At 38.0% G+C, this 14,609-nt stretch overlaps 1 protein-coding gene across 2 annotated transcripts in view; it reads right to left on the reverse strand.

Moving 5' to 3' along the window:
• CD86 (CD86 molecule) overlaps positions 1-12,552 on the reverse strand; it is a 64,533-nt gene extending 51,981 nt beyond the window's left edge. For both annotated transcript variants that reach the window (XM_045540158.1, XM_045540157.1), the window contains exon 1: positions 12,433-12,552. In XM_045540158.1, coding sequence (XP_045396114.1) covers positions 12,433-12,446 — 14 coding nt within the window. In that variant the 5' untranslated portion in view covers positions 12,447-12,552. The remainder of the gene's footprint in view (positions 1-12,432) is intronic.
• Between the last annotated feature and the right edge of the window lie 2,057 nt (positions 12,553-14,609).

The following is a 14,609-nucleotide window of genomic DNA, read 5'->3' on the forward strand; positions in this document are numbered from 1 at the left end:
TCCACGTCACTCCGCAGTTGGAGCCTTTCCTGCACCCTACCCTTCCCTTTTCACCATATCTGTATCTTCCTTCCTCCCAAATCACACTATTCTTCCACTATAACAATTTCCTCATTGTGTTAAAATTTCACTTCTCATATGGCTGTCCTCTCCTGAGTTCCACCAGGGCAGGGAACAGGTTGAATTTGCCTTTGCATTCCTGGCACTTAGCATAGAAACAGGTCCAGAGTGGGGGCTCAGTGAAGTGTCTGTTTATTAAAGTTAACGTCTGTTAATTGGTTGCTGTAAGCTAGGTACTCTGATAGTACTCTAAGACACTCGAAGTATTTTAAATGCATGACTTCACCAAATCTTCACAATAAATGTAAAAAAATTTACAGGCGAGGAAACTGAGTTTCAGAGAGGCTAGGCCACCTGCCCAGGGCCAGACAGCTACTGATCTCAAGTTTTTAGCAGAATATAGAATTGAATGTGTTTTAATTTCTAGCTGACAATGCTATATGACTGTTAGAATGTCAGATGTCATCATACTTTTTTTTCCTCAATGCTAAATGGTTTGGCACTTTTTGAGTAATTCTCTCCACTCTGCCCCTTACTAATTGTGTAATCTTAGTTACTAAACCTCTCTGAACCTCAATTTCCTCATTTTTTTCAATTGTGAAGATAATATCTAACTCATGTGGTTACTGTCAGGAATTAGGGACAACACCAGCTATGGAGTGTGTCCACCAGAAATCATGTGTTGGAAATCTGACTGCTGTGGCAGTGTTGAAAGACGGGGGTTTTTAAGAAGTGATTAGGTTGTTAAGAAGGATTAATGCCACTCTGGCAGAACTCGGTTAATTCTCGGGGGAGTGAGTTCTCATTTGCGGGACTGGATTAGTTCTCTAGAGCTCCGGTGGTTATAAAGTGAAGCTGCCCCTCATGTTTTGCCCCTTTTGCATGTGCTCGCTTTGCTTCTGCGTCCACTTCCCTGGCACGCCACGATGCTGTGCCAGGTCCTCACCAGAAGTGGCTGCCTGATCGTGGACTTCCCAGTCTCTAGAACTGTGAGACAAATAAACCCCCTGTCTTTACATAATAAATTATGCAGTCTGAGGTATCCTGTTATAGCAACAGAAAATGGATCAAGACAGCACCCACCTAGCATTCTTAGCCCTGTGCCTGGTCATCACAGAAGTCATTTGTTCCTTTCTGCTCTGAGCCATGCACTTGATATCCCTCCATCTGACCACTTAATCCTTGCCCTCTGAAAGTTTGGAATTATTCAACCTTGAATTATTCAACCTTCTAGAAGACAAACAGACTGAGGCTCAAAGAAGTTAGTAACCTGCCCAAAGTTCCTTTAATTTAAGGCCCCCTGGAACTGAATGGGACCCTTCCATCAATACCTGAATAGTGTGTAAAGGGATCACTCTACCTGTTCATGTGCAAATACAACTAGAGACATTTAAGAGGCTGGGGTTTGGTTTGCTTCCCTTTTTCTCTAACTTTTTTTTTCTAGCAACTACGAACACTTAACAAGCCAGGGAAGTCTCCTGGAAACAGAATCTTGGGTTAACCACAGAATGGGCACATTAACTTTTTTACTCCCTGTTGTCTAAATTTTTCATTTCCTTCAAATTTACATCTCTCCATCAAGCCCCCTGGTCAGGTTTTTCCCACTCTCCTTATTCACTTCCTTCCCACCCCCAGGCAGAGATCTGGGAGTGGGGAAGGTAGATGGCCTTTGCCTTAGGATCTGACTTCCTCAAGGAAGTGGGCTGGCTGGGTCCAGATTTTCAAATAACCTTCTCTTCTGGACTCCCAGATCTTATCTGCTTTGATCCATAGGTTATTCCTTCCCACTTGTTGCTGTCTCATTTTCTAAACCAAGGCTCTCAGATGCAAGCCCCTGCAGGGTCCAAGCAGGTTATATAAATGAGGCAAGCAGGTCGCATGGGAAGAGGAGAGATTACGTCCTTGGAAGTTGAGCAACCTCTGCCGGATTCACCAGCTGTAACCACGTGGGAATGCGGGCCCACTGTTAGCAGGTTTTCTGATTCCCCAGAGGAGCTAGAAAGCAAAACTTATGTGAATTCTCCAGATTTTTGAAATATTGGCAATGAATTATAATTTAATATTTTGTTTTGTTTTGTTATTTTGACTACTCTCTGTCGTGGACCATTTCTAGTCCACCAGCCTTTAGTTTTCAACCTCCGCCCCAGATTTTGTGCCTGTCCCAGACCACTGGCTCCCTGGCTCTTCCCTTTACCATTTGCCTGCCAGAGCTTGTTTTGGACCTGACCCAACACAGCTCTCTCCAAGCTCAAATCTTTTCATCCACAAATCTTTCTTGCTGCTGGGAGTAATCTCTCCCTCCCCTGATCTCCCACAACATACAGCATGGTTGTTCAGAGCTTGGGTCTGGAGTCAGATTTGGAATCACAGCTCTGTTACCAGCGATGTGACTGGGCAAGACTCAGTTTTCACTTGTGGAAAATTGGGGATAATAATGGTACCAACCTCCTGTAGTCGTAAGAATTAAATGAGATAATTTAGGATGTAACATAGTGCACCATAATTCCAGCCAGATGGTAAACAGTGTTAACTATAGTAATACATCCTCCTGTAATAGCTTCTAAACAGGATCTCTGTCTGATTCATCTTCATTCCCCCAACATTAAATAAAACTTCATTGAATAAATTAATAAACAAATAGTCCCAGACCCCTCCTTTCTGGCTCTGATTCACTACAGCCTGAGCTATAATATACTATATTCCTAAACCACTCCGTTCACAAGTTTTTCACTCTCCTCTGAACCTCTGTTGCATTAACAGAAGTCAGTGGTAAAACTGGTGGTCTACACCCAACCAGTTCCTCCAGACATTGAGCCATTAAGAATTAGGATTTCACCAATAAGTTTGCCTTTCTGACTTCTCTTGAAATATAAGACTTGGCTGTCCAGACCATATCCCTACCTACAGGACAACAGAGCAGTGACAAGAAGCATGCCTTAAGATGGGGCTTTCCTGTGGGTGTAATGCTGCTTCTGCCATTTGTACGTCATGGAGCTGTACATAAACCACAGGCCTGCATCACTCACTTCTGTCATGGGAGGATCTATGTTGGCCATTCCTGGTGTAGAGGCTGTACATCACCACTACATTACTTTTTAACTTGATTTTATCCTGTTCAGCAGAGCAATGTAAGTTCACCGAGGATTTGGCAATTTTAAAATGTCAAAGAAAGAACCCTATTTCCGCAATTAGAGGTAACCACTGTGGTTTTTCTGACATGTTTGCTTGCTATCTTATTTCTATGCATTGTCTGTTTGATTTTACCTCTTGGGCTCCCCTTTCTCCAGCATTCCCTTCTTAGGAGGAGCTGCCCTTCCTTTTCCTGCTTTGTCAACCTGCAGCTGTGGACACAGAGGCTGCCTCCCCTTCCCCGACTGTCTGGGCTGAATGGTGGAGAGGCATGACTTACGCCCTCCTTCCAAGCCTGCCTGTGAGCCACGCTTTCCCTTCCCCTTTCCCATCCGTCTTGTTTGGCTGATTCATCTGATTTCAAATGGTTTTGTACAAGCTGACTTTTTGGAATTATTGTGTTTCTTTGCTTTGTTTTGTAAACCAATGTTTATGCCAAGATTTCTCTGTGCAAATATATTCTCAACTAAAACACTAGCTTCTCAACTCCTGATTTGGGGCTTTTCTTTTCTTTCTAAAATTCTTCTCATGTACTTATTTAGTTTTTAGGAAGAATTTACCAAAAATAACACACATTCTATGCATTATTTTCTTTGTGATTCTGTAGTCTTATGTTGTCTTCTGTCATTAAAGTGTCACTATCAACTTCATTTTTAATTTACTATTTACCTACTTATTTAGGTTGATTCTTATTTTTCATTATATTAAATAATGCTATAATAAGCATTTTTGTGCACACATATATCTCCATATCTCATTATTTAACTAGCTAGCTCCTGAGAGGTGAAATTATTAGAGCAAGATAAAGAAGAATTTTTTATGATAAAGAAAAGGGTAGTTTATGTATCTTCTTAGAATTAGAAGTGTAAATTTGAATATAGTTATTCATGATTGCCAATGAGCAAAAAAGTCTTTGTAAATTAAAAACAAACTTAAAATATTTCAATTCTAGAGGCTAAAATGTGGGCTTTTGTAGACAACTTCATAAAGATACTCACATGGTTACCATTATTGAATAGGATTTTATTTTAATGCTCTTGGCATCCTCTCTTACATAAAATATATTTTAGTTGGCTTTGTTGTTTGACTTACACCTTATTCACTTGCATTTGGTCTGCCCCTTTCTTATCTAATTAGGAAGTAGGTTACAGGTAAGACTCCGTTTGCTAAAACTCAATCAGAAAAGGCAGAGCTAAAGATATCTAAGGCTTAATTAAAAACATAGGAAATAATAGATATTAAAGAAAAGAATGTAAGTCATAAAATATTGTATTTCCATAGATCTCTACATCCATTATAAATCCTTACATCTTTCATGGCGTTTGTAAGTACTAACCTAATTTTATAGAGGACAACACTGAAGTTTAGGGAGCTGATAGCTTCCCCAAGTGATAGCACTAATAAGTAGAGAACGATTTATTAACTACTTGTTATTTGACAGCAGCTCAACTGACTCAAAACCCTGGCCTTTATCTAACGTAAATGGAAAAGACAAATAAATGGAAAACAGCCACCTTCATACTCCTGTGGAAACTTGCATACTTCACTATTATAAAAAACATCACCTTTGATATATTTACCACTTAAACTTAAGATCTTGAGGACAGAAATAATGTTTACTCATCTTTGGTATTAATATATTTCTAATGTGTGGCACAGTTCCTGGAACAAAGATGCCGAATGAACTAAAAAAATTACTAAGAACATAGAGAAATTGGCAGTGCCAAGAATGGGTGTCTGCTTGTACAAGCATTTTTAAGACTCTTGATATACGCTGACAAACTGCTTTCCGAAAAGGTTCTACCTATTCATATTCCCACAATCAGTAATATATGAAAGTACCTCTTATGTATGCTCTTTAACATTATTACTCTTAACCACCCCCCAACCAAAAAAACACATAAATTGTTAATTTGGTAAGTGAAAATATCTTGTATTTGAATTGGAATTTCTTTAATATCTAGTGAAGATGAATATTTTTTAATTACTTTTTTAAACCTTTTATTTTTAAATAATTATAGATTCAAAGAAAGTTGAAAAAATGTATAGGGGAGTCCTGTGTACCCCTCATCCAGTTTCCCTCAAGGGTAACATCTTGCAAAACTATTGCAAATATCAAAACCAGGAAATTCACACTGATATAGTCCATAGGCTTATTCAGATTTCACCAGTTTTACATGCCCTCATCTGTGTGTATGTGTGTAGTTCTATGCAATGTTGTCATGTCTGTAGAGTCACCTAATGACTGCCATTATCAAGATACAGAACTGTTCATCACCACCTCCTCCCTTGTGCTAGCCCTTTGCAGCCGTGCAGCCCCCACAACCTCCAGCCATGGCAACTACCAATTTGTTCTCTGTCTCTAGGATTTTGTAACTTTAAGAATGTCATATAAATGGAATCATACAGTAGGTAATCTTTTGGGATGGGCATTTTTACTTAGCATAATTCCCTGGAGATTTATCCAAATTTTTGTGTGCATAAATAGTTCTTTCCTTTTTATTGCTGAGTATTATTCATGGTATGTATGTACCACAGTTTGTTTAACTAGTTGCCCACTGAAGAACATTTTTTTCCAGTTTTTGACTATTGTGAATAAAGCTGGTATGAACATTTGTGTACTGGTTTTTGTGTGAAGATAGGCTTTTATTTCTCTGGGACTAATGCCCAAGAATTTAATTGTTAGATCATATAGTAAATGCATGTTTAGTTTTGTAAGAAACTGCCCAACTGTTTTCCAGAGTGGCTATACCATTATACACTTCCAACAGCAACGTATGTGTGATCCAGTTTCTCTGCATCCTGCCAGCCTTTGGTATTGTCACTTTTTTATTATTATTTTTAACTATTCTGATAGGTATATAGTGATATCTCACTGTGGGTTTGATTTTCTTTTCCACAATGGCTAATGATGTTGACCATCTTTTTATGTGGTGTTCATCATCTACATATCCTCTTTGGGAAAATGTCTTTTTATATCTTTTGCCCATTTTTCTAATTGGATTGTTTGTTTTACTGTTTAATTTGGTAAATGAAAATATCTCACTGGTGTTTGAATTGGCATTTCTTTACTATTTAGCAAGAATGAATTTTTTGTCATTTATATTTCTTTTTAAAAAATCACTGAATTACTAACTGAATTGAATTGCTTTTGTCATTTTATGAATTGCTTTTGTTGGTTTCTACTTCCAATTAAACTTAAAGAATAACATATCAGCTATTTCATCTGTATTCTTCACAGTGCCTTAAAACTATCAGGTTCTTGATAAAGATTTATTGTTGGTTGAAAATAGTTGTAAGATGGTGATGATGATCTAGGTTGACACTTCTAATAGTTGTGTATTTCAGGTTTACCCAGTTTTACTAGTTTCTGGCTGGTATTCACTATTTGGTTTACTTACCTAAATGTTCATTCCTTGTATTTTTATTTGATCTCTTAGTACAGTAATATCTGATTAATTTGAGCCCAGTAATATAGAGCTGTGACATTTGAATTATTTGGCCTATCATATTCCTGACACTACAGAAAGCAAATTTTAGATTCATTGTGACTCAAAGGATTTCTAAGAAAATATTTTAATACTTCTCTATTCCAATTCTCCCGTGTTTTTTCCCCTCCTTCTATTATGTAAATTATAAATGATCCCTGAAATTCCACTTGGGCTTGTCTTCTTCTTCTTCACACCACCAAATTCACCAGAGGCTTTATCTCTGAGAAGCTTTAACCATCAACTTTCTCTTGACTTAAAAATACAGAATGGGAGCTATGTCAGTACTGAAACTCCAACATGGAAAATGACAGCTGCAAAAATTCTTTTCTTTCTCAACTCCTTCCCAAACCAGTTTTGGGTGGAAAAAGAAGTATTGACTCTTCTCTCCTTTGTTTAGCTTTTAAAGTTGAAGAGGGAAGATGCCAGGTCTGGCTGACTGGACTCCAGGTTATTTCCACGTGGCTCTCTCTGGACAACAGCAGTGGGTTCGCTCCAGTGAAGAGGTCTCGATTCATCACCACCACAGACTTTTTGCCAGAGTTGTCCATCTGTGTGCTGCCTCTGTGCTCTCAGCTCTCTGACTAGCACGCAACTGGAAGTACTCTGCAAAGGTCACCAAGGGCCTGTGGACTGGCATTTTCAGTCATTCTCCTACTTCACCTTTCTGCAGAATTTGAGTCTGTGACTACCCTCTGCTTCGTGAAATATTTTTCTAATCTTAAGTGACCTAATCCTCTTAGGTTTCCTTCCCTCCTCTCCGATACACTTATTCACCATTGCTTTCTCTGGCTATATGCACTCTCACCAAGTATATTACTTTTCCAAGGCTGTGGAAACAAAGACCACAAACTGGGGGGCTTACACAACAGACATTTATTTGTTTCTGGAGGCCAGAGTCCAAATGAAGGTACCGGCAGGGTTGGTTCCTTCTGAGGGCTGTAAGGAAAGAATCTGTTCTAGGCCCTCCACTTTGGCTTACACATGGTCATCGTCTCCTTGTATCTTCACATTATCTGCTCTCTACACATGTTTCTCGGTCCAAATTTCTTCTTCTCACAAGCACACCAGTCGTCTTGGATTAGGACCCACCCTAATGACCTCATTTTAATTTTATTATCTCTGTAACAATGCTATCTCCAAATATAGTCAAATCTTGGGGTACTGAGAGTTAGGAATTCAACATGTGAACATGGGGACAGTCACAACTCAACCCTTAATACTTAGTCACTACAGTTGCATTTTATGTCATATCTCATGTACTCAGTGTAGAGGTTTGGTGAATATGCTTTGTCTTTCAGCAGACATGTCCTCCTCTTTCTTGCATCTCTCTCCTCCCTTGGTTTCTATGACACCACTTTTCTCTTGGATTGTTCCAATCTCACTAGCCCCTCCTTGGTCACTATTGTACATTCTTCTTCATTATTTCCCTGCTTAAATGCCAAGGTTTTCTGGATTCTGTCCTTGGCTTCTTCTCAATCCATAATCCCCTCTCCCTAGGGAACTCACCCACAATGAGAATTTCAACTATCAACTGTATTTGTGCTGGAGACTCTTAATGTCCACTCTAGGCCATCCCTCATTCTTGAGCTTGCACCTGAATATCTACTTGTCCACTTGGACATCTCTACCCAGCTGCTCCACAGGCACTCAAATACTCAAATTCAGTATGTTAGAAAAGGAACTCACCATGTGTCCTCTCTCTCTTTGGCCCCAACCCAGTCCACATCCTATACCTCCTATTTTATAAAGGATGCCACTGTGCACTTACATCTCTCCTTCTCCCCAAGTCTCCACATCTATCAAAAACTAAATCCTGTCAATTCTAGTGCTTAAACATCTCTGAAATGCATCCTCTCTTCTCTAATCCTACCATAACTGACTGGTTTCATGCCCTTATCACTTCTTCAATTGTTCTAATAGTTTCCTAGTGATCTCCTTGTCGCTACAAATTATTTTTCATTCTGCTGCCAGGGGAATTTTTTTAAAGCAAATTTTATCATGTCTCTTCCTATTTGCGATTCTTCAAACTTAGGCTGTGCCTTCAGGATAATCAACATTGGATGTTTGGGCTCTGGGCTCCATATACTAGCGCAGCTTAGCTTTACTTACAATTCCCCCAGGCATGTAGACTTCATTTGTCTATTTGATCACGCAGGTCTTGGATCTTTAAACCACATTAACTTGCCATGAAGTCCACAGCTGGTTGCCTAAAAGCCCCAGCAGGGTCTGAGTTATCTCTTCTCTCTTGCGCTAGCTCTTTGCAGGCTTCATCCCTGCACATAAGTTGGCTCTCAGCTCCCTTAGCTTCACCCTTCTTTCTAGCATTTGGCTTCCTATTGTGATTAGAGTCACTCCCTGGAGGCTAGCTTGTGCCAAGAGTTAGCTAGTCTCCCAATAAAACAGGTCCCAGACAGGATCATTGCAAGAGATTTGGAAATAATAGAGACAAAGAAATAACAGAGACAGAGACAAAGTGCAGTTTAAAGTGATGGGGGAGATAGGGTTCCTCCAGCATTCCCATGAGCTGTGAGGCCCCAAGTGAAATCCCACATCAGTATTTATTGCTACAGCAAATAGTTGTCCTTGGTTAAAGAATTATGTGTACAGCTCATTCATTGAGGTTTCCAGGGGACCCTTACCTAATTTTGTCTACAAGAATAGATGGTTACAAAATTTTTCTAAGATAAACATGTTAAGCCCTAAATTAGAAACAGACCTAGCTGAGCATACAAATTAAAGATAAAAACGTATAATGTGAGAACACCGAGTCTGTGTACTAATCTAATCTACCTCTCTAAATACAGAGACATATGGTCAGGAGTAAAGCAGGAATAGCCTTGAAGTTTAAGATAGTTCAAGCTGCATGTTATCTGCTGGGCAGGTATTTTAATCAGCTTCTCCACCAAGGACCCAAACCGAGCTTCTGCTCTGCAAAAAAGCTCAAGGCGATGGCCGGCAGCATCAAAGAAACGTTGCTTTGCAGACGTCCTGACAATGTCTCCATTGTTGGGAGCAGTTTCTAGTCTGTGAACTAACACACTCACAGATTCCTTCAAGGCAAAGCCCTGCAAAACTCCTGAAACATTTCACATCTCTTAGCTTATTTTCCCCACAGGCTTTGTCATTGGATACTGCCTGTTGCAGGTCAGCTCCCCTAAGAGCACAGCCTGGAGCTATCCTGCCAGACTTGGAAGTTACTGAACATTTCTGCTGGAAATAACCTTCTTTCATTCTAGTCCTAGCAAGGCCATTAAGTGATTGCACAATCTTGGGCAAATCACCTCCCCTCTGTTTCTTAATCCTAACAGTAACAGCAATAAAAACAACCAATAATTCCCAACTATTTACCAGGACAAATTTCTAAACACCTTAAATGGATTATCTCATTAAAATCTCACAACCACCATATGACATATCACTATACTCCTATTTTACAGACAAGAAACTGAGGATTACAGTGGCTAAGCAACTTGTCCAAGGTCACACAGCTATAAAGTGGGGGAGTGGTATTCAAACCCCAGTAATCTGGATAACCACTGCACTGCCCTCCCTCTCAATATGCAGCTCACTCTAGAGCCATGCAATCACATCTGTAAAAGGAGAAGAGAGTTCTAATTTCTTCCAAATGTAAAATTCTATCATTGGATCTAATGAATTATGGGTGGAGTGAGTGTATTTTGAAGATGAGTCAAGAGATGAAAAAGTTAAACACAAAAAGGGCTAAAGCTCTAACCATGGAATCCCATGAATTGTGTGACCACACACCACTAGATAGTTGTTTGCTTTTTCTGAGAAAAGCCAGCCTTTGTTTTCTTTTTTTACTTAAATATATAGTTTTATTTTATGCCTGCAGATGTGATTCAAGTTCAAAAGCACATGGTAGAAATAAAGACCAGCTATATTTCTGATTAACATTGTATATCATGTATAAAAGTGGCAGTATTGTTCATTCTGCTTTTTTTTCCTCTTAAGCTAAACACATTATGAGTTATTCTAAGATAGAATTGTGAACGATTGCATGGCATTCCATTAGGGATGTTCCATAATTAACCAATCACTTATTTTTAGACATTTGTTTCTAAGATGTTGCCCATTAGAAACAATGGCAAGAAAATATCTATGTCACTAAAACTTTACGAATATAAATGATTATATTCTTAGAATAAATTCCTACCTAGTAAACTGCTTGATTAAAGAGCATATATATTTTAAGCTTTTGATATGTATCACCAGATTATTGTCCAGAAAAATTTTATCACTATCAGTGGGTAACAAGGATATTAATATTCCTCCCTCCTTAGCAATATGGGGGATTCTTGCTTGCTTACTTTTTAAAAAATTTAATATTTGCCACTTTGATAGAGAAAAATCAATACTTCACTGTTTTAATTTGCATTGATTTTATTTCTTACTGCTTATTGGCTATTTATTGGTTCATGACCAATTTTCAGGCACTGTGAAACAAAGAGAGAATCTTAACGAGAACAACATAGACAATAGTCTATGGGTCTATAGACCTCTGCAGGCAGTGCTAGCATAATGAAGTAGTATCTACTCTATGGTTCCACAAAAATTACAAATTCTGAAATCCTTTTTTCCCATACATGTATAATATTTCAAAATTCCATTGGAGGGAAAAGGAATCTTTACTTGGAAATTAAATTATGATTTTCTGAAATAAAAGCATCAAAGCTGTTTCTGAAACCAGCAAACACTGGGTACATGAAAGTTTCTTAGCTTTTTAAAGAACAGTAATAACAAGTACGTAGTAGTGACTGGCCCCAGCCGCCACCATCCAAGAGTGTGACTCCTTCTAGGAAGAAGTGTGTCCCTGTCATGGGGACCAGCCACAGTGTGGAGACATTTGTGGTGCACAGCAAAGTGGGAAAGACAGATTTTTTAGCTCTACCCTTTATGAGCAGCGTGACCTTGGGCAAGTTATTTAGCCTGTGTAAGCCACAGTTACCTCTTCTGTAAAACGGAATGATGATATCTGTTGAAAGTCATGGTAAAAAAATAAAATTCAGTGAAATAACACTAGTAAAGTACATAGCACATGATGTATGTTCAATACACGATAGCTAACTGATTTGCCCTCCCTCTTTCCACTACTCCACCCTGCCCAGAATCTCCCAGGGCCTGTTTCTGATTCATTATCTGAGTTGTGCATTTTCTTGTTATACCTCTTTTTCCCCTTTCTTTTCCTTGGCCTCTCTCCATCTACTTTCTCTATCTCATCCCCCAACTTTTAGGCCAAACTGACCCTAATATACAAAACATTTACTCTCTGTCATTTGTGTGCATACGGACACTTAAGAGTTTCCTGATTCTTAACTGAAAATAAAGGACTATAATGTTTGATATTTGAAAAACCAAAATTAGTCACTTAAAGAAAATACAACTATCACCAATAAACTACTTTTTGGCACCTCAAATAATTCAGACCTTCATGTGGCCAAGATGTTCTGTAGAAAAAAAAGTTTCCCCACATGGGAGCTATAGAAGCAACCTAGAGCGGATCTTCTAAGAAGGGAGAATGGCTTCCAGGCTTTGGCTAACCTCTCCCTCCCAAGGCTATAGACTCGTCTCTCTCCCAAAGGTTTCCACTTTTGGTCTCTGAATAGACATGCCCTTAGTACACATCAGCGTTCTCACACAGGAAGGACACACATCAGAGTACCATCCTAGATGTCAGCCTCCCACTGAGGTCACAACTCATAATTGCCTTGAAAAAGTAAGAATTATTACTCACCATGTAGGATCCATCTTGGCTGCTTCTGCTGTCCCTAATGTCTGGAAATGACCCCACTTGTCTGTCTGCTTGTGCTAGTCTGCGTTACAGCAGCAGAAGAGCAACCCTTCCACGCCTGTGTGAGCCTTTTCCACAGTGACTGTATACTTACTCAGTCAACTTTCTTCAATAGAAGTGGTTCCTCTTTTCTCTACAGATTTTTGCCCACACTTGAGGAAGAAATTTAACCCTTTCTTTGCATTTTGAATTTATTGACCTGGGTCTAAATATATTTTAAAAAAATAATTCAGTGGTTTGAGTTCCAGACATGACGTTAAGATGAGGCTAACTAAAAATCTCCATAGGGTTTTTGAAATTCCCTCAAAAAACCTAGAAAATAAAATAATTTAAAAAGAGGGAAAAAAAAATCTCTGCATCTACAAAACAGAATAAAAGAACATTTTACAGATTTTGGTAAGACAATAAAAAGTGATTTATCATGGGTGTGGATTGGGAGTGAGCAGCGTCCCCGCCAAGATGACAGAGAATTTCACTGAGCTTGGGGCTGGGGGACATGTTCTCTTGTGAGGACTGCACAACTTAGGACGGCAAATACAAACTACTGCTTTTATGATTTCATTCCTGCTATAGCCACAGATTAAATTAGTGAAAGAGAATATTCTGAAATAGAAATCTTTTTTTAAAAAGCAGCATTTTAAAATTAATAGTTGTGTCTGAGAAAGAAACATAAGAGCCACCAAGCAGAAACTATACCAGAAGAAATTTCCTCGTACGAACTTAAAAGGGCACCATCTAGAAACTCATGTCAAAGCAAAATTTGTGAAAATGGATTCACATCCAGACAAATCATTGTGAGCATTTTAAATTCCAAAGACAAAGAAAGCTAAAAACAAATGAAAAAGTGGGATGAGTGCAGAGAAATACAAACCAGCTTGGCCTGTAACTCAAGCTTAAATGGCAGAAAACATGAGAACAATATCTACAGAGTTTTGAGTTAGCATTCTCTACCTAGAGAACATGCCAGTTACATGTGATGTCAATGGAAATATATCACCAAGCAGACAAGAAAATAACAGCAACAAAAATACCACTACAAAGATACCCTTCCTAAATAAATTACTTAAAGATATGTTCAAGAATAATAAGAAATGAATTAAAATTGGAAAGCCTAAGAATGGAATAGAATGCAGAAGCCATGGCTAAAAAATACCAGTGGTGAGTGCTGAGCTGTAAAGCAAGTTAAACATATAGAAATAAGACTAAATAATTGCAAATTAGTTTATACCAGAATATAAATTTAAAAAATTATTAGAAGTAGATAATATATATTATTTTAAGGAAGTATAAAAATAACAGATGATGTCACTGCTAATTGGAGGAAGGAAGCAAAATCAACAAATTGTTACTCTGCAAATAAAAAGACAGCACAATTATTATTTTGTCAACTTTGAGAATTTCATCTAGTTTTGAGAATTTTTAACAAAAATGAAGATAGCCCCCAGGCAATGTGAACCATGGGGCATTCCTGATCCATTACAACTCTAAGTCTCATAAATACACATAGTATAAACCCTCTACCCTCTGTAACAAGAAAATGCCTGAAAAAATAAGCAATGGTATTAGAAATTCCTCTAATTTGTGATGATATTAATTTAATGCATTCAGGAGAGAGAACAATCAATAAATTGGTGTATCAAAAGTAGCAACGTGTAAATAGAGCAGATTCTATATTTGAGATCTGCTAGCAAAGTATAGAGTTCTATGTGAATGTCTGTGAACCAAATTCTTCTGTGGAAGGCTCATTTTGTGTGTGGTTTCTGTGTCACATTTAAAAACACCAAGGTTTGTGGAAAATGTAAGTCAGCTTCATAGCTGTATTGATTTTTTATTCTTTCTGAATTGAATGTGAATATAAATAAAACCTTGACCTTTATATTAAAAAAATTAAGATAGCAATAATACAATTAAAAATAGATTATTCATCTTACAAATTATTGCAGGAGGCAAATAAAATAGTATTTAAAATAAATGTCACATTAGAAATAAGATGAGATAAAAAACCAAAAATAAATCCATGTAAACCCACTTTATAAATATTAAAGGTATGGAATGTCATCTTTCAGTTTCTTGGTATCAATGTATATATTCTAATTTTTAATTAAGATAGCATAATCACA

This window comes from Lemur catta, chromosome 1 (assembly GCF_020740605.2).
Source record: "Lemur catta isolate mLemCat1 chromosome 1, mLemCat1.pri, whole genome shotgun sequence".
Lineage (NCBI taxonomy): Eukaryota > Metazoa > Chordata > Mammalia > Primates > Lemuridae > Lemur > Lemur catta.